Raw genomic sequence first — 20992 nt, forward strand, 5'->3', positions numbered from 1 at the left:
GAAGAGATTATCTTTCTCTGATTGTATACACTTGGTTCCTTTGTCATAAATTAACCATATATGCATGAGTTTATTTCTGGGCTCTCTATTCTGTTCTGTTGATCTATGTGTCTGTTTTTATGCCAATACTGTCCTGTTTTGAATACTATAGCTTGGTAATAGTGTTTGAAATCAAAAAGCGTGATGCCTTTCACTTTGTTCCTTCTCAAGATTGCTTTAGTTATTTGAAGTCTTTTGTGGTTCCATACAAATTTTAGTTTTTTTTCTATTTTTGTGAAAAATGCCATTGGAATTCTGATAGAGATTGCATTGAATCTGGAGATGGCTTGAAATAGTATGGAAATTTTAACAGTATTTATTCTTCCAATCTATGCGCATGGCAATTCTTTCCATTTATTTGTCTAAGTCAATTTCTTTGATCAAGGATCCCTGGGTGGCGCAGCGGTTTGGTGCCTGCCTTTGGCCCAGGGCGCGATCCTGGAGACCCGGGATCGAATCCCACGTCAGGCTCCCGGTGCATGGAGCCTGCTTCTCCCTCTGCCTGTGTCTCTGCCTCTCTCTCTATGTGACTATCATAAATAAATAAATAAAAATTTAAAAAAATTTCTTTGATCAGTATCTATACTTTTCAGTGTACAGATTTTCAACTTCCTTGGTTATATTTATTTCTAGGTATTTTATTCTTTGTGATGCAATTGTAAATGGAATTGCTTTCTTAATATTCTTCCTGATAGTTTATTGTGAGTGTATACAATAAGAACTGATTTTTATATATTTCTTTTGTATCCTACAAGTTTACCTCATTTGTTAATTACTTCTAACAGTTTTTGGATGGATTCTTTAGAATTTTATATACATAATATCATGCCACTTGCAAACAGAATCAATTTTACTTCTTTCTTTCTGATTTGGATGGCTTTTATTTCCTTTTTTGCCTAATTGTCTGACAAGAAATTTCTGTACTGGGGCGCCAGTGTTGCTCAGCAGTTGAGGGTCTGCCTTTGGCTTAGGGCATGATCCTGGAGTTCTGGGTTGGAGTCCCACATAGGGTTGGAGTCCCACATAGGGTTCCCAGCAGGGAGCCTGCTTCTCCCTCTGCCTATGTCTCTGCCTCTGTGTGTGTGTGTCTCTCATGAATAAATAAATACGATCTTTAAAAAAAAATAAATTTCAGTACTATGTTGAACAAAAGTGGGAAGATTAGGCATCTATGTCTTCTTCCCAATGAGAGAGGAAAAGCTTTTAGCTTTAATAACGGAGTATGATATTAGCTATGGGCTTGTCACATATGGCCTTTATTATGGTGAGTTATATTCCATCTATGCTCACTTTTTTTTTAATGATTTATTTGTTTATTCATGAGAAACACAGAGAGAGGCAGAGACACAGGCAGAGAGAGAGAAGCAGGCTCCCCTGCAGGGAGCCCGATGTAGGACTCAATCCTGGATCCTGGGATCATGCCCTGAGCTGAAGGCAGACACTCAACCACTGAGCCACCCAGGCTTCCCCATCTATACTCACTTTGTTGAAACTTTTTATCATGAATGGATGCTGAATTTTTAAAAAAGCTTCTTCTGTATCTATTGTGATGATCATATGATTTTTATCCTTCATTTTGTTAATGCAGTGTATTACACTGATTGATTTGCAGATGTCAAAAAATCCTGGCATCCCTGGAATAAATCTTACTGGGTATGGCACATGATCTTTTTGATGTATTGTTGAATTTGGATTGCCAATATTTTGTTGAGATCTTTGCATCTATTTTCATCAGGGATATTGAACTGTAATTTTCATTTCTTCTAATGTCTTTGCCTGGTTTTGGTATCAGAGTTATGCTGGTCTCATAAAATGAGTTTGTGTTTTCTTCTGTTGTTTTTATGGAAGAATTTGAAAAAGATTGGTATTCATTCTTTCTTAAATGTTTGGCAGAATTCACCAATGAAGCCATCTGGTTCTGGATTTTCTTTGCTGGTAGGGTTTCCAGTACTGATTCAATCTCCTTACTGTTCAAATTTTCTGTGTCTTCATGATTCAGTCTTTAGTAGGTTGTATGTTTTTAGAAGTTTATCCATTTCTGCTGGATTGTCCAATTTGTTGGCATATAAGTGTCCATAGTAGTTTAATGATCTTTTGTGTTTCTGTGGAGTTTTTATGACCATTCTTTTGAACTCTTTATAGATAAACCATTTATCTTTGTTTCACTAAGGTTTTTTTCTGGAGTTTTATTCTTTTGTTTAGAACATATTTCTTTTCATTTTCCTTTACTCTCTGTCTTGGTTTCTGTGCATTAGATAAAACAGTCATCTCTCCCAATCTTCACAGAATGGTGGTCTCATGCAGAAGATGAACCTTATCATTCCATCCAGGCTGAGGCCTTCATTGCCTCTCAAACCTTTGTTGATTGTCCAAGCCACTTTTTATGTTCTTACAGGTGCCTAATAGTGAAGGTATGCCAAGACTTGTCAGTGTCTCAAAGGGGAGAATCGAGGATCTCAGTCAGCACTGAGATGAAAAATGATGGGAAGCCAGAATCTCAGATAGTAGTTTTTAAAGTGTGCAAACAGACTTCTTTCAGGAAAAGACAAGGAGCTGGAAGTTTCTATCTGATCCTTTTGCACTGAGCCCTGGAGTATAGTCATTTAGGAACTGTTTGTTTGCTAGTCTTTGGGGACCCATAAATGCAAGCCCTGTTAACCACCAGTGCCAGACAATTAAGGGATGAGTCCTCTGGGTGGCACCTACAAAATCTAGGCTTCCACAAACAAGTGCACATGCTCCTTTCAGAGAGATACTAACAGAGGAAAAATGTGGAAATGGTGCCAGCCTCCCCAGTCTTGGACAGGATCACAGTCAGTTCCTAGATTTATGTTAGATTGTGAGCCTGACCCTCAGGCTGCAAACAAGTCTCTTTATGGGAAAGACTGGGAGACACCCCTTTGTGTCTATTGCTATAGCATTGAGCCCTAGGCGGACCCAGGGGTCCTCCCAAAGAACTGTTTCTTTTCTTGCTACAATCTGACAAGTCTCAGTCTCACAGATGCAAGTCCCACAGGTTTTCAGAGCCTTGTGTTTTGTCAGTCTGTCCCGCAAGTGGAAGCATTAATGATAGGAATGCTGGATGTTGGGTCCAAACCCCTCATTCCTCAGAGAGAAGCTGAGTTGTGAGTTTCTGCTTGACAGTATATTGTTATGTCAAGAATTGGGTTCTGGTGAGATTGACATGTGTCTCTGCCTTTTCTATGTGAGTTTTCACATAGAAAAGAGTTTTCTATGTGAGTTTTTTCCTCATTTGTGTGATGTGTAGGAATCATTCAGCTAGTTTCTGGATTTATTTCAGGGAAAATTGTTCCATGTGTAGCTGTGGATTTGGTGTATACATGGGAGAAAGTGAGTTCAGGAGCCTCTTATATGGCCATATTCAAGTTTTGAGAGTTTTTTAAAAATATATTTTGGACTTCCTTTCCAACTACGGCCGGCAGATTGGCTCCCGCAAAGAAGGGTGGCGAGAAGAAGAAGGGCTGTTCTGCCATCAACGAGGTAGTGACCAGAGAATACACCATCAACATTCACAAACGTATCCATGGAGTGGGTTTCAAGAAGCGTGCCCCTCAGGCACTCAAAGAGATCCGGAAATTTGCCATGAAGGAGATGGGAACTCCAGATGTGTGCATTGACACCAGGCTCAACAAAGCTGTCTGGGCCAAAGGAATAAGGAATGTTCCATACCGTATCCGTGTGCGGTTGTCCAGAAAACGTAACAAGGATGAAGATTCACCAAACAAGCTCTACACGCTGGTTACCTACGTACCTGTCACCACTTTCAAAAATCTACAGACTGTTAATGTGGATGAGAAATAAAGGTATAAAACTGCAAAAAAAAAAAAATATATATATATATATATAGGATAGAAGTCCTTATCAAATATGTAATTGACAAATATTTTCTGTTGATCTCTGGCTTGTCTTCTGAAGACTAGAAATTCTTAATCTTAAAGATGTCCAATTTATTATTCTTTCTTATATAGATCATGCTTTTGGTTTTGTATCTAAAAAATCTTTGTTTCTGGGATGCCTGATCGGCTCAGTGGTTGCGCGTCTGCCTTCTGCTCAGGGTGTGATCCCAGTCTGCAGATCGAGTCCCACATAGGGCTTCCCGCAGGGAGCCTGCTTCTCCCTCTCCCTGTGTCTCTGCCTCTCTCTCTCTCTGTGTCCCTCGTGAATAAATAAAGAAAATATAAAAATAAAAAAATCTTTGTTCCTGGAACGCTTGGGTGGCTCAGTCGTTCAGCGTCTGCCTTGGGCTCAGGTCATGATCTCAGAGTCCTGGGATCCAGCCCCACATCAGGCTCCCTGCTCAGCAGAGAATCTGCTTCTCCCTCTGCTCTTCCTCCTGCTCATTCTTTCTCACTCGCTGTCTCTTGCTCACTCTCTCAAATAAAATCTTTTAGAAAAAATCTTTGTTCCATCTAAGGTTAAAGGTTTTCTCTTAGTTTTATAGTTTCAGGTTTTAAATGTACATTTTAGTTTTACATTTAAGTCTATGATCCATTCTGAGTAGACTTTTTAAATGGTATATGACTATGGATCAAAACTTTCATGTAATTATATTTACATGTGAATATTCAATTTTTTCAGCACCATTCATTGAAAGAGTATGATTTCTCCACTGAATTACTTCTACACTTTCATCAAAAATAAATTGCATATTTAATTTCCAAAGTCCTTATACTTTCCCATTGATCTCATCTATCTATCTGGATGCCATTTCCACATTGTCTCGATTATTGTTGCTTTATAATAAGTCTTGAAATCAAGAATTACAAGTTTTCCAAGTTTGTTCTTTTCAAAGTTGTTTTGGATATTGTAGATCTCTTTCATTCTCATATATTAAATTTAGAATCAGCCTGTCAAAATCTACAAAAAGGTCTGCAAGGATTTTGATAGAAATTGTATTGAATCACTGGATCACCTTAGTAAAACTGACATTTTAACAATACCGAGTCTTACAATACATACATATGGTACATCTCTATTTAGGTCTCCTTTAATTTCTTTTAGCAGAAGAGAAATTAGTTTTCAAATTAGTTTTCAATGCACAGATCTTGCCTTTCTTTATCCCTATTTCAACTTTCTGGATATTTTTACTTCGATTTCTGATTGTTAGTTATAGAAACATAATTGAATTTCTTTTTTAAAAATATTTTATTTATTTATTCATGAGAGACACACAGAGAGAGGCAGAGACATAGGCAGAGGGAGAAGCAGGCCCCACGCAGGGAGCCCGATGTGGGACTCGATCCCGGGACCCCAGGATCATGCCCAGGGCCGAAGGCAGGCACTAAACCTCTGAGCCACCCAGGGATCCCCCATAATTGAATTTCTACACTGATCTTCTGTCCTACAAACAGAATTTATTAGTTGTAATGACTTCTTTGTAAGTTCCATAGGATTTTATACATACATGATCATGTTGCTTGCAAATAAATACAATTTTACTTCTTCTTTTCTGATCTGGATGCCCTTAATTTCTTTTTCTTGCCTTATTATGCTGGCTAGAGTTTCCAGTACAAATTGAAGAGAAGTAGTGAGAATGGATACCCTTGCCTTATTTCTGATCTTAGTACAAACTATTCAGCCATTTGATATTAAAAGTATATGATGTTTGCTAACGGTTTTTCATAGATGCTGTTACTTAAGTGAAGGAGGATCACTTCTATTCCCAGTTTGCTAGGAAATTTTATTAGGAATGGATGTTTTTGGTCAAATGCATTTTTTTTGTATTTGTTGAGATATCATATAGGTTTGTTTGTGCTTTTGTAATTTTAGTGGCTTTTCTTTTTTATTCTGTGTGTATGGTGAACTATGGTTCATTTGCAAGTGTTATTTTTTTTTTTTGCAAGTGTTAACCAACCTTGCCTTCCTGAAATAAATCAGTTAGATGATGTATTATTTTTTTATATATATTGTTGAATTCAACTTTGTTAAAGTATTGCTAAGATTTTTTGCATTTATGTTCATGGTAATTATTGGTCTTTAGGTTTACTTTTGTTTTTTTCCTTCTAATATCTTTGGTTTTAGTATCAGAGTAGAGCTGGCCTCATAGAATGAGGTGAGAAGCATTATCTTCTCTTAAATTTTCTGGAAAAATTTGTAGAGAGTTGGTGTCATTTTCTTTTTAAAGATTCGGTGGATTCCCCAGTAAAGCCATCTGCCCAAGTAGTTTTCACTGTGGGAATATTTTTAACTACAAATTCAATTTCTTTAACAGATATGGTATTGTTTAGGTTGTCAATTTTCCTTGAATGAACTTTCATAGTATGTATTCTCCAAGCAATTTTTTGTTTTAAAGATTTTATTTTATTCATGAGAGACACAGATTGAGAGAGAGAGAGAGCCAGAGACACAGGCAGAGGGAGGTGAAGCAGGCTCCATGGAGGAAGCCCAATGTGGGACTTGATCCCGGTACTCCAGGATCACGCCATGAGCTGAAGGCAGACACTCAACCACTGAGCCACCCAGGCATCCCAGTATGGGCATAAAGCTGTTAATAACATTTCTATAGATTCTGTAGTGATGTTGCCTCTCTTATTCCTGATGTTGGAAATCTGTTTCTTCTCTCTTTTTTCCTGGTCAGTTTGGCTAGTAATCTAGCAATATTACTGATCTTTTATTGTTCTAGGTTGCATTGATTTTCTCCTTTTTAACCTATTTCATTGGTTTTCACTTTCATCATGCTTGTTTCCTTTCTTTTGTCTATACGAGGTTTAATTTGTTATTTTTCCTTCTTGCTTATCCTTGAATTCATGTTCATTAGTTTGAATTTGTAGCAGTATAATTTAAGGCCACTAAACATTTAATAATTAATAATTTAATGCTATAAATTTCTTCTTAAGTACTGCCTTAGGAACATCCCACAAATTCCAATATATTGTATTTCACTTTTACTCAAGTCAATATACATTCTCATTTATCTTCTGGCTACTTCATTGACCCATGGATTATTTAGAAATGTGTTCTTTGGTTTCCAAATATTTGAGGATTTTCCATATATCTTTCTGTTATTAATTTCTAATTTAATTACCACTGTAGTCAGATATATTTTCTCTGTCTTGAATCTTTTAAAATTTACTGAACCTTGTCTGATGGTCCAGAATATGGCCTAGCTTGATAAGTATATCATGTGCACTTGAAACAAAATGTACATACAGGTCTTGTTGAGTGGAATATTCAATAAACATAAATTAGTTCAAGTTGGTTGATATTATTCAAGTCTTCTATAAAGTACTGATTTCTTTTTTTCTATCAATTATTGAAGTAGTGTTGAACTCTTTGAATATAATTGTGAATCCTCCATTTCTCTTGGCAGTTCAATCAGATTTTGACCCATGTATTTTCAAACTCTGTTATTAGATGCATAAATGTTTATGATTTTTATGTCCCTTATATGATCCAAGCCTTTTAGCATTATGACATGACTTTCTGCCCCTATTCTTTGCTTTGAAATATACTCTGTCTGTTATTTAGCCTCTCCAGCATTTGATTAGTGTTGGCATGGGATTTTTCTCTGCCACATCCTTTTACTTTTAACCTACCTCTGTCTTCATACCCAAGGTTGACTGTATTTATGTTCCATATAGTTGGGTCTTGCCTTTGATTTTTTTTAACGAAATTGGAAAACCTCAGCCTTTTAATTGTGATATGTAAATCATTTAAATTTAATAAAATTGTTGATATGGTTAGGTTTAAATTTATCATATTATCATATTATTCTTTGTTTTCTATTTGTTCTGTCTGTTTTTCCCCTTTTCCTCTTTTCCTACCTCCTTGGGAATAAGTATTTTATGCTTCTTTCTTGGATTATTAGCCATAATGCTTTGCTTTGTCATTTTAGCACTTGCTTTAAGGTTTGTAGTATACACTTTTACCTTAATGCAGTCTTTTAAGAGCTGTTATACCACCTCATGTATAATATAAGGATCTTATAATAGTATGTTTCAATTTCATACCTCCCAGGTTTTGTATTATTGCTATCATACATTGCACTTCTACATGTTATAAATCCAACAAGTTACTATTATTATTTTGCCCTAAACAGTCAGTTATTTTTCAAAGGAGTTTAGACAATAAAAAAGTCTTATATTACACTCACTTTTGGAGCTCAAATATACATGTCATTGTAAAGAATGGGGAAAAGAAGGTCCGAAAAATAGCAGATGAAATAATGAGGAAAATGTCCAAATCTGATGTAAATGATAAACCCACAGATCTAAGAAGCCCAAGAAAACCAAAACACATACTCAGGAAGAAAACTACAAGAGATACATTATAATCAAATTATTTTAAGCCAATGATAAAGAGAAACTCTTAAAAGCATCCAGAAAAAAAGGATACATTTTGATAGCAGACTTACATGTACTTTTGACCAACTGAAGTTCTCACTAATTGTCTTTTCTCTCTGTTTATTTTGGATTGTTTCTATTGCTGTCTTCAAGTTCACTAATCTTTTCTTCTGCAGTCAATCTGCTGTCAATCCCTTCCAGTATAATTGCAATTTTCATCTCTAGAAGTTCAGTTTGTGTGATTTTTTTCTTTTATATTTAGTATGCCCAGCTTCACATATATAATCTTTCCTCTAGCTTCAGAACTATGTGGAAAATAATATAACAAATATTTTAATGTTCTTTTCTATGAATTTTATATTCTACATCATTTCTGGGTCCCTTTTTGGATGACTGATTTTACTCTACAGGTTGAATTTTTAGTCCTTTGTCTATTAATTTGTAACTGGAAGCCAGGCGTTGTGAATTTCACCTGGTTCCAGATGTTCCTGTATTTGGTTACATATTTTTGAATATTTTTATGGGATGTAGTTAGGTTCATTGTAAACACTTTGTTCCTTTCAGGTCTCCCTTTAAGCTTGGTTAGTTACATAGAACCAGAGCAGTGTATAGGGCCAAATTTTTCCACTAATGGATTTCATCAAAATTAGTAATTTCTGCTTCTTAAAATATGCTCTCTTAAAAAAATAAAAAGAGAAGCCCTGGACTGGAAAAAATATTGTCAAAACTTGATTTAAAAAAAAAAAAGGCAAAAGATTCTAGGAAACACTTCACCAAACATTATATAGGATGACAATTAAGCATGCAGAAAGATGACCAACATCATTAGTCATTTGGGAAATGCAAATTAAAGCCACCAAGACATATTGCTACACTCCTATGAGAAAGGTTAAAAAATAAAGACAAAAAATTGGCTATACCAAGTGATGGCAATGATGCTGAACAATAATGACATACTACTCAGCAATAGGAAGGGAAAAAAGTATTGTTAAAAAGAAAACCAGGGACACCTGGGTGGCTCAGCGGTTGAGTCTACCTTTGGCTCAGGGCCTGATCCCAGGATCCAGGATCGAGTTCCACATCAGGCTTCCTATGGGGAGCTTGCTTCTCCTTCTACCTCTCTCTGTGTGTCTCTCATGAATAAATAAATAAATCAAAAAAAGAAAAGAAAAAAGAAAAGGAACAGAAAAGAAAAGAAAAGAAAAGGAAAGGAAAGGAAAAAGAAAAGAAATGGAAAAGAAAAGAAAAGAAAAGAAAAGAAAAGAAAAGAAAAGAAAAAAACCCACAGGCCCAAAACAGAGTTATTCATGCTAGGCTAAGTCACCAAACGAGGGTTTAATCCATAACCTAACTGTAATTTCAACCTTCCCTAGAAATGTAGCCTTAACTACCCATTCAGAAAATTTTCTGGTCAGCTCCAATGAGTTAATCTGTCACAAAACCCTCTCCATCCCCAAAAGAAGATCAAGTAATCCACCTAACAAGACACCCTGTGTATCTCCCTAAGGGAAGGTGACTTTGTCTGAAACAATCCTTTCTTTTCTTTTGCTAACTGTCCCACCCTATGTCTGTCTGTGAAATCCTTCTGTTTAGAACAGCTGCTGGAGCCCCCCTCTATTTGCTAGATGGGGCACTGTCCAATTCATTAAGAACTTAAAAAAGGTAACTAGATCTTCAAAGGTACTTGACCATTTTGGTTTTTGAGTACTGACATATATAACAACATGGATAAATCTCAAATAATTATGCTGTGTGAAAGAAACGGACTCAAAAGTCTACATATTATAAAATTCCAGCTACATGACATTCTGGAAAAGGAAAAATTATAGGAACAGAAGACTTTAAGAGGCTTGAGTTCCAAGTGCCTCTTCTGAGAGTCACCCACTTGGATGACTTCTAATTTCAGTAAGTCCTTTAACCTTTCTGGACCCCATTTCCCTCACTTGATAAAAGAGGGCAGTAGACCGGACTGGTGTGGTATAATAAATATATTTGGTTAGTTCTGGTTCCTGACACAAAGCTCCTAAAATCCTTGGAATTTCCTGAGTGATAGGAGTATCTTGTTATCCATGGTGGGTCTCTTTTGAGCACACTGCACTTGATGCTAATAAAGTGATTTAGGGTGGGGTCCCTGGATGGCCTCAGGATGGGGCTGATAACCAGAAAGACCAAGTAATCAGAGGGAGGGAGCTTTCAGCCCCACCCATTGGCCTCTGGGAAGAAGGGAAGCTGCTGGTTAAACTCCATAAATATTCTTGGACCAGGAGGTTTGATGAGCTTCCAGGTTGGAGAGCGCATGGAGATGCCTGGAGAGGGTGTGGAAGCCCCACCCCCTTCCTCACACACCTTGCTCTGTGCATCTCTTCCATCTCACTGCTCCTGAGTTAGATCCTTTTATAACAACCTGGTGATCTAGGAAGTAAAATGTTTTCCTGAGTTCTGTGAGTTGCTGCTGCAAATTAACCAAACCAGGCGGCGGGGAGTATGGGTGTGTGTGGGGGTTGGGGTGTCATGAAACTTCTGATTTCTAGCCTGTGGTCAGAAGTCCAGGTGACAGCCCAGACTTGGGATTGGGATTGACGTCTGAAGTGGCAAGAGGAAGGATCTGAACCCCTCACCTGTGGGGTCTGATGCTGTCTCCAGGTAGATAGTGTCAGAATTGGAGTGAAATCATAGAACATCAACTGGTGTCTGAGAATTACTTGGTGAGAGGAACACCCCCTGCAACACACACACACACACACACACACACACACGCACACGCACATACTTTTGGTGGCCAGAAATGTTGAGTGCTGTTACTGGAGAGGAGGAGACATACAGGAGTGTTTTCCTTAGAAGTGGGTAGCTTTGAGGTCTCATCTCTTCTACTCATTCTACAGTCTTTGTCTGTAAATTCTCATGATTTTTTTTTTTTTTAATTTATGAGAGACACAGACAAAGAGAGAGGCATAGGCAGAGGGACTCTCCCCGTGGGGGAACCGGATGTGGGACTCAATCCCAGACCCTGGATCACAACCTGAGCCAAAGGCAGACACTCAACCACTGAGCCACCAGGTGCCCAATTCTCATGATTTACCATCTGTTTGCTCCCAAGTTTCCAATTTGTCCCTCCAGTGTGTACAGCTACACATCTGGGCAGCCTTAGGAACCCTAAACTCAGATTGAACTCCCCATTTGCCTTCCTAAACTTACTCCCTCTTTTCTCTTCCCTCTCAGTTTGTGGCAACAAGGCCACTGTCACTGAAGCCAGGAACCCAGAAGCCATCTTTGACTCCTCCCCTGCCTTCACTTCCCATCAGCCAGGCAGTTGCCAAGCCTTGACATTTTAACCTTTTGGTAATTCCCAAATCTGTGTGCAGCTCTACATCTCTATTACAGTTGCCTAATTCAAGCTCTAGTTGTCTCTGGCCTGGCCGACTGCCCCCAACTTCCTAGCTGGCCTCCCTGAATGCAGACCTGTCAGCCTGACATCCATCCTCTATACACAGATGTCTTCCTAAAATATGCTTCATGGCATGTCACTCTGCTTTAAAACCCCTTAACAACCTACAGCAATGATGTTTACTCTTTCTTAAGTCACAGATCTCTGAATATCTGATGAATGCAATTAACCCTCTATCTAAAACACACACACATACACACATATCCTGAGGAGTACAATGGATAACTGAATTCCATCCAGAGACTCTTGGTCTACATGATAAAGTTCAAGCCCCTCATCATATCACCAAAACACTCCTTACACATTACACACTGAACCTCTGGCAACCCTGAATCTTTTTTTGAAAGCTAGCCACAGAAGAATCTTCAGACAGTTTTCTGAATTGCGACTTTTCAAAAAGATAGTTACTCTCTCCTGGAAGCCTTGTACATTGTGTCTCAGCAACCCAGAATGGAGCTATACTTTTCCATCTACTGCATGTTTCTTACCTCTATACCTCTTCTTTGCTGTCCTATTTGCCTGGAATGTCCTTATCCTCCCTTTTCCCTGTCAACTGTTCCTTATCTTTCTAGTCCTGGCTCTAGCATGACTTCCATTTGGAAACCCTGCTTTACTTTCTCAGTCTGGGTTATAGGTTCAGTCTCTGTGCATATTTCCAAATTTCTCCTTTATATGCTCGATCTTTTCCTGCCAACACACCCAACATTAGACTGTGAGTTCTTTGAGGGCAGGAACCAGTACTATGGGGGACTTACAGAAGTCCTAGATATAGGCAGTGTTCAAAAGTGTCTAAGAAGGAAAGGAGGAAAATCCTGTGACTCTAAATCCTAATGATTTCTGCAGACTTTATATACCTCATTTTCTGCAAAGCACCTGCCTAAAAAGGAATGCAGCTGTACTTTACAGGAATTATCTGATGAAGGAGTAAGATACTGCTTATCTCCTTTTTACAAATGAGGAACTTAAGTGCAGAGAAATTCCCTGCCAGAGGAAAGAACACATGTTTCCTAACTGTCTTGTTAGTCCTAATATATCTATCTTCATTGACTCCAAGAACAGAATCCCTAACATTAGGAAAATCCTAACTCAAGTAGCTAAGCATCTGAAGACAGAATTCACTGGGTATCTTCTAATCAAAACATAACGGTTTATATAAATAATGACAATATCCTGTTTTAGTGTAGACTGTAAATAATTTTTTGGAGGACTCTTGGCTACCATGTGACTTATAATGACAGCAGTGAAAAAAAATTTTACTGTTTAAACCTAAAAAATAACAATAGTTCCTCTTTTAGGATCTTATGCAATTCCTCTAGCCACAAAAGAACAGTGTGTATACTTTATATTATTTTTAAATTTCCTCCACACGTATTGGTACCCATAGAATAGGACAGCATGATTCAAATTAACGGCTATCAGTGAGTTCTACAAAAGCTTTTATCACTTGAGGGCCATTGATGGTAGAGCCATAGACGGTATCAAGCAAAAGTAATTAAGTCACCTCATAGAGGCACCTGGATGGCTCAGTGGTTGAGCATCTGCCTTTAGCTCAGGTTGTGATCATGGAGTCCTGGGATCAAGTTCCGCATCGGTCTCCTCTCAGGGAGCCTGCTTCTCCCTCTGCCTATGTCTCTGCCTCTTTCTTTTTCTTTTTTTTTTTTTTATAAATTTTTTTTAAATTTTATTTATTTATGATAGGCACACAGTGAGAGAGAGAGAGAGGCAGAGACACAGGCAGAGGGAGAAGCAGGCTCCATGCACCGGGAGCCCGACGTGGGATTCGATCCCGGGTCTCCAGGATCGCGCCCTGGGCCAAAGGCAGGCGCCAAACTGCTGCGCCACCCAGGGATCCCTCTCTGCCTCTTTCTGTGTGTCTCTTATGAAGAAATAAATAAAATCTTGAAAAAAAAAGTCACTTCATATAGTGTTCATAGACTACCTCCTCCCTCCCCCCCCCAAAGACAGAAAAACCTTCGGCCACATGACTATGGCTACCTAACTACAAACTGGCTAAGGCTCTTTTGGAAGTCATGGAAAAAATCTTAAGGTCACGATATCATCTCTATCTCCATCTGAAGAAAACCAAAAAGCTCTACTGGGACAAGCCAGCTACAGTGAAATTCACAAGAATCTGTTATTTTGGAGTGAATGAAGGATAGAGCATGGGGACAAGACCAAGCTAAGCAAATTACAAAGTAAGCTAAGCTAATTTTCAATCCCTCATATCTCCCCTCTCCAAATTCTTACTCCTGTTCTCCGAAAGGTTCCTTTCACCGCTGAGAAAAATGAAACAATACAATACTTTTGAGATTATTTGCTTTTTGTCAAATCAAAATCTTTCCCCAAAGATGAAGTCAATAGCTGGTAGGTGTCTGGGGAGTCTGCACGCTTGTAATCTTGAACGTTGAATGTTAAGGACTGTTGTCACACTGCTCGTTGAGTTTCACTGAAGAGTGACAAGATGATAGGAACTAAAAGAACTGTGGAGAAAGTGCTGGCACTGATCCTTTCTGTGGGCTTTGCAAGGGAGCAGAGATGCTCTCTGGGACTAAAGAGAGGTCGATAAGCTTTCTTCAAAGAACCATTTAGAAAATGTCTTCTTCCCAAGACCTAAGAGATGGCCAGTCCATTTGTTTTAGTCTCAATGGAAGGACGGCTTCTTTCCCACAACCATTAAGTACAGTCTATATACGTTAAAGTAGTTTTAGGGGATAAAAAACCCTAGGATTCCCATTGTGACCTGGTTGAAGCTTCCTTCATTGAATCATACTATTTTTCAACTATAGATACTTAGTGTCTGTAGCAACTGTGTTGGAAAGTTTTACTAACTGAAAGTCAGCTTTGTACATTTCTTGGGGAGAGGCATCCACCATGTGTTTCTTAAAGAGAACAGAATTAGCTATTATATCTAAATTCACTCATCCTCAGTCTCTTTCATCCTTGTACCCCTCCTCCCCAGCACAGAAATATAGGTTCAATAAAATTTTATCAGGTAACAAACGTTTCTCTTTCTCATGCATGCTTCCTCTTCAACTTTTTTTTTAAGATTTTATTTATTTATTAGAGACACACACAGAGAGAGAGAGAGAGAGAGAGAGAAAGAGAGAGAGAGAGACAGAGGGAGAAGCAGCTCCATAAAGGGACCCCGATGTGGGACTCCATCCCCGGTCTCCAGGATCACGCCCCAGGCCGAAGGCTGCACCAAACCGCTAAGCCAACCGGGGCTGCCCTATCTCTTCAACTTTTCTTATCTGAAATCCTCTCTGGAACATAAATCAAGTCTTCCTCCTCTACATTTAATATCCTTTAAATATTTATTTATTTATTTATTTATTTATTTATTTATTTATTTATTTATGACATAGACAAAGAGAGGCAGAGACATAGGTAGAGGAAGGAGAAGCAGGCTCCATGCAAGGAGCCCGATGCGGGACTTGATCCTGGGACTCTGGGATCACGCCCTGAGCCAAAGGCAGACGCTCAACCACTGAGCCACCCAGGAGCCCCAACCACATTTAATATCTGATTGTTTTGCAGTTACACAACCAGAAAATTCAAAAACAGTGACAAAATCTTGATTAATAACTAAGAGTTCCCGAAAGTGCCTTTTTAGTTATAAAAAGTAGAGCCGCTCTTTAATGGAAGGCAAAGAGCTCACAACTCAACCTCAGGGATAATCGACTATGGGTTGATGTGAAGTACCTAAGAAGAAATGAACAGCCAGTCTAAACTTCTATGACAGCAACAATTAGAACTAAACTTTTAGATCAAAGGTGGAACTGGACATCAGGCCACCAGGGCTGGTGTCCCATCTAATCCAAAAGTATGGTTGCCTAGCATCCCTTCCCTCCACCTCCTCTTGAATCTCCCTCCCCGCCCCCCCCCCCCCCCCCCAGGCTAGCAGTTCACAAGAAGGCAAATAAAGCAAGAAAAGCCAAGGAGGCCGAAGGATGACAATAAAATGTATCATTCAAGGTTCTGACTATGAATTTTCTGACATGAAAAAGGAGATAGCATCATGCTTATTTAAATATTGAAATCTCCCCTTCTCCTTTATTAGCACATAATGCAGTTAAGATCAAGAACACATTTCCATTCTTTAAATCCTACTTAGAAAGCTTCACTATCATTCACAAGAGCTAGAACTTACAATGTAAGGGAAATGGGGGGATCATATCTTACAATTTAAGGAACTGAAAGCTTTTAAATATTTTGAAGTCCTCATTTTAGGTTTCTCACTTTCTGCTCCTTTGTTCAAGAAAATCTATAATATCAGCTATTGGCAAAGATGTGAGGAACTGGAACTCCCATAAGTTGCCAGAGGGAATGTAAATCCATAGGGCTGCTTTGGAAAACTGACAGTATCTACCAAAACTGACTTAATACGCCTTTCCTTATGATCTGGGAATTCAACTGGTGGGAATAATCCTAAGAGAGATGAGTGTTTATGTCCACCAGAAACTTGTAAAATACTGTTCACAGCAGTGTCATTCCTAATTATACAAAATTGGAAAAAACCTAAATGTTCTTCAACAACAGAATGGATAAACAAATTGTATAGTATATTCATATTTAGGAATAGCACTCAGCAAATTCAAAAAAAAAAATTGCTACTGAGAACAAGGCTGAAACTCTTAATCATAATGTTGAGTAAAAGAAGCTGGACATGAAAGAGTATATGGGATGACTTGGTTTACATGAAGTTCAAAAACAGGCAAAGGGATGGTATTAAAAGTCTAAATGGTGGCTACCTTTGGGGGATATTGCCTGGGAGTACGTGGGGGTTAGAACTGCTCTTTCCAAGGTTAGGTGTGTGCATACACTTATAAAAACTAATGGAATTGTACTGTTAAGATGGGTGCATATTTGCTGTATGCAAATTATACCTCATTTAGAAAAATCTGGAAAGAGATGTAGAGATTTCTGAGATTGTTCCTAAATATAAAGGAATTCAGTGCAGGTTAAATATAGTTGCAAGCACAAATCTTTGTAAGCCTCTGTATGCTATTGAAAAATTCACTTACTACTTAATGTCATACCTAACAGAGAGCCAGCTTTTTGTATTAATAGACTGAAAAACATATTGTACGATATATTTCAAATGTACATATTTACCAATTAGCAAAGATAAATGTTTAAGAAACGCAAAATGTCTGTTTTCCCACTCTTTCCCCCCTTATGTTTCATTTCCTACTCTGTAATTCTGAACCATTTTTAACAGAAGCTATTGGAAATAATTCCTGCACGTCTATAATGAAGAGTTTCTCCATGTACCACAGAGACTTCAAGTTAGAATGCTGGAATTTTGGAGCTGGCGGAGATACAGCAGGGCACCCCCTCCCTGGACCGAGACCCCGGAGGACGCCGGGGCGGGGGCAGTGAGTGCGGGTCCCAAGGCTGCAGGACTAGACAGGGACCCAAGGCTCCCAGGCTCCTCCGGCTCCCACAAACGTCTCCTTCACCCTAAAAACGAATCAACCCTCTTATCTTTCCAAATCGATGAGCTGGATCTAAAGGGGATTTTTCCCCCTCATTGCCAACTGTGCCATCCAGTAGATTATTTGGGAACAGTCAGCTGAGTCCTTGAAAACCGCCTTGGGGTTTAATGCCAGGATAGAAACCGAGTATAGGAAGAGGGGGCAGCTAGTATTTCCGTATGTAAATCCTGTTTGCATAACATTTCCAAAGTAGCTATCCATGATCCCCCCGAAATTCGGCGGGGGCGGGGGGTCGTTATTTGGGGTGACTAGCTCTGGGGGAAAACGCGGGCGCGTCTGCCCCTTAAAGTTCCTTCCATAGATCAGAACCTCAAAAGAAGGGTCCAAGACGCCACCCGGGAGTCTCGGGTCTCCGGGGCCGGTCCCGCAGCGGTCCGGAGTCCCCTGGGGCCCCCTCGGGGCCGCGGCCTCGGGCGGACCGCCCAGCACCCAGCGCGGGGCCCGAGCGGGCGGCGGCGCGGGCGCGGGGGGCAAGGCGGGGCCAAGGCGGGGGCAAGGCGGGGGGCAAGGCGGGGGGCGCGGCCCCGGCTGCGGCCCCGGCCCCCGCCCCGGCCCCGGCCCGGGCCGCGGCCCCCGCCCCGCCCCCGCCCCCGCCCCGGCCGGCGCGTCGGGAGCCCACCCGCGGAGTCCGGGCCGCCGTTCGGGACGCGGGCCCGGCCAGAGCGGCCGCTCAGAAAGAGCGAGGACGCCGTGGGGTGGGCGGGCGAGGGCCGCGGGCAAGTCCGCAGCGGGCGAGCCAGGAGGGCGCGCAAGAGGGGAGGGGCGCGGCCGCGGGGAGAGCCGGCGCGGGGAGGAGCGAGGCGGCGGGGACCGGGAGGCGCGCGCCCCGGGGCGGCGCGCGGGGTGGGGGCGAGGGCCGCGCCGGGGCCCGCGGGGGCTGCGAGCGGGCGTGCGGGGCCTTACCGAGCAGCGGCAGCCGGCCGCCGCGGCGCGCCCACGCCGGCATGGCCTCCGGAGCCCGGGGTCCCAGGCCGCGCCGGCCCAGCCCTGAGATGCCGCCCAGAGCGGCGCGCCCCGCGCTGCAGGTGGCTCGCTTAAGGATGCGCGTCACCGACCGCAAATTCCCTCGGACTGGTGCAAAGTGGAAGGGGGGAGGATCCCTCTCCCCACGGCTGGGGCCGAGGCGGGAGCCGAGAGGCTGGGCCGAGCCGGGGAGCCGGTGCCTGGCGCAGCGCTGCGGCCGAGCCCACGTGCCCGTCGTGGTCCGCAGCCCGCGCCCCGCGGCGCCCGGGGCTCCCCGCCTGTGACGGCGCAGATGGGGCGCCGTTCGGCCGGGGAGGTGGCTCGGGCTCGGCCGCTCCGGCTGGAGAGGAGGCGCAGCGAGAGCAGCCCTGCCCCCGGGAGCCCCTGAACCCTCGCGTTTGGATGCCAGAGCCCGGGGACAGCCGAGGGCCAGAAGCCGCGCTCCCCGCGCGCGGGGGTCCCCGAGGCCCGGGGACGGCAGCTAAATCCGCGGCGCACGCGGGCAGCCCCGGGGAGCGCGCGGAAGAGCCGAGGGGCGCGTTCCGAGCTCGGTGGGTCCCCCTTGCCGACCGGCTTTCTTTGTCTTCCCCTCCATGGCCAAGGATGCCCAGGACCCAGTCAGCCCGTAGCGGCAACGAGGGAAGCCGGCTGGGTTTCCATGTCAGCCAGGGCAGTTAGGGAGGCGAGAAACCAGCCGGAGAAACAAAAGCAGAACACACAGAGACTGCATCCCAGAGGACGTTTGGAGTCATCCGTTCCATAATTCCTGTTCTTCATCGCATATAGATCTCAGGTTGAAAATTATTGTCTTTGCAGTAAGTCGAAGCTTGGAAAGCCCTGGATGCCAGCTCTGAGTCTACCCTTGACTGGCTCTTTGACCTTCACAAGCCGCTGGCCCTCTCACAGTCCCCGTTTACTCACCTGTAGATGAGCGGAGGGAACCAAATGGTTTGCAAGGCGAATTCCAATTCTAGGAATTCTGTGCTTTTAATTATGTAAATAATTTTCTGATAAAACATGATAATTGGCAGTGCAGTGTACATTTTCGGTCATACAATCCTTTTTCTTAGCTGTAGTCTATAGCACAATAATTTGTACCCCATAGGGTAGGACAGAAACAAAAGCCTCTACCATGGTGCAGCCACTGTGGAAAACAGTATGGCAGTGTCTGAAAAAATTAAAAATAGAATTACCATATGATCCAGCAGTTCCACTTCTGGGTATATATTCAAAAGAATTGAAAGAGGGTCATGGAGGGATATTTGTACACTATAGCAGTGTTATTCACAATAGCCAAAAGGTGGAAGCGACCCGGATACCCATCGGTAGATGAATGGACAAACAAAATGTGGTATATACATAAAATGAACTATTATTCAGACTTAAAAAAAAATAAGGAAATTCTAACACATGCTACAACATGGATGAACCTTGAGGGCATGCTAAGTGAAATAAGCCAGTCACAAAAAGCCAAAGACTGCATGGTTCTAGCTACCTGAGGTACCTAGAATAGTCAAATTCATAGAGACAGGAAATAGAATGGTGATTGCCATGGGGAGGGGGCAAGGATGGAGAGTTGGTGTTTAATGGGTACAGAGTTTCAGTTTTGTAAGATGAAAGGCTTTTGGAGATTGGTTGCACAACCACGTGCATGTATTTAATGCTACTGGACTGTACACTTAAAAATGGTTAAGATGGCCAATATCATCTCTGTGCATTTTGTCACAATTAAAGATTTTTTTTTTAATGTTAAGTTTCTACTTTGGGTCCAACACAAAATTAGAAGAAGAGGCATGAAAGGTATGAGATATGAAAAGATAAAGGCAATGAAGCAGGCTAGTAAAATTAGGGGGGGAAATGGGCTAGTAAGCCTTTTAACTGCCAAGATCGAATGCCTTAGCTTTTATTTATAGCTTGATTACCGCAAGCTTTAAAAGAAACTGATGATTACACGTTTGCAGAATATCATCTTGGGTGGAGTTGGGTTCAAGAACACAAAATTGTGAAGATATGATGCTTCTTCAAAGAATCTTGGGCACAAGGCAGAAATCTCTGTGAGAAGTGGTAAGAGGGGAGGATATTAGCTAAAAATGAGTGAAATAGGTAGAGAAAGAAAAATGCCATATGATTTCACTCATATGTGGAATTTAAGAAACAAAATAAGCAAACAAAGAAACAAACAAACAAAAAAGACTCTTAAGTACAGAGAACTAGTGGTCACCAAAGATAGGAAATATGTGGGATGGTGGAACATGGCAAAAAAGGGCACTAAGATACAATCAGAAAATCCCAGACCCTAGCAAACTTTATAGAACAGATAAATTATTTTCTTCAAAAAAAATTGTGTAAAGAAAAATAAAATTGGAGACAGAACCTATAGATGAAAAGAAAACTAACAGATATATCAAGCAATTGCAATGTGTAATGTAAGGACTTTATTTGGATCCTAATTCAAGCAAACTGAAAATATAGAATAGTCAAGAAAATGTGACCAAAATTTTCTTTGATATTGAATAATTATTGTTTAAAAAAGCTTACATGTGATAATATTGTTATGTATTTTAAAAATAGTTCCCACCTTTCTGGATATGCACAGGAAATATTTACAGATAAAATGGGGAGCTGAAGAGAAGAATAGAGAAGGACAGCTAATGAGTACAGAGTTTCTTTGAGGATGATGAAAATGTCCTAAAATTAGATTGTGGTGCTTGATGGTTGTACAATTCTGTAAATATACTAAAAAC

At 41.2% G+C, this 20992-nt stretch overlaps 2 protein-coding genes across 3 annotated transcripts in view; one reads left to right on the forward strand and one right to left on the reverse strand.

Annotated features, from left to right (window-relative positions):
• Positions 1-20992, reverse strand: part of FLT3 (fms related receptor tyrosine kinase 3) — a 120940-nt gene that overhangs the window by 59080 nt on the left and 40868 nt on the right. Inside the window, exon 1 of one of the 2 annotated variants that reach the window (XM_041768306.1) lies at positions 18189-18289. The exons of the other annotated variant lie outside the window; for it this stretch is intronic. Within the exon in view, the coding sequence (XP_041624240.1) occupies positions 18189-18231 (43 nt within the window). The 5' untranslated portion in view covers positions 18232-18289. Of the gene's footprint in view, positions 1-18188; positions 18290-20992 lie in introns of those variants that run through there. 2 annotated transcript variants of the gene reach the window in all.
• On the forward strand, positions 1262-11674 carry LOC121496952 (60S ribosomal protein L31-like). Its single transcript, XM_041765907.1, has 3 exons — positions 1262-1303; positions 3436-3853; positions 11562-11674. Exons 1-3 carry the CDS (start codon positions 1262-1264, stop codon positions 11672-11674), a joined length of 573 nt encoding a protein of 190 aa, XP_041621841.1.

This window comes from Vulpes lagopus, chromosome 8 (genome assembly GCF_018345385.1).
Source record: "Vulpes lagopus strain Blue_001 chromosome 8, ASM1834538v1, whole genome shotgun sequence".
NCBI lineage: Eukaryota > Metazoa > Chordata > Mammalia > Carnivora > Canidae > Vulpes > Vulpes lagopus.

Excerpts from the sequence above, each read along its gene's own strand:
- LOC121496952 (XM_041765907.1), top strand. The coding sequence starts at position 1,262 with ATGATATTAGCTATGGGCTTGTCACATATGGCCTTTATTATG. Across the intron at positions 1,304-3,435 it reads CACATATGGCCTTTATTATG|TTTTTTAAAAATATATTTTG; the intron begins GTGAGTTATATT and ends AAGTTTTGAGAG. Across the intron at positions 3,854-11,561 it reads ACAGACTGTTAATGTGGATG|TTTGTGGCAACAAGGCCACT; the intron begins AGAAATAAAGGT and ends CTTCCCTCTCAG.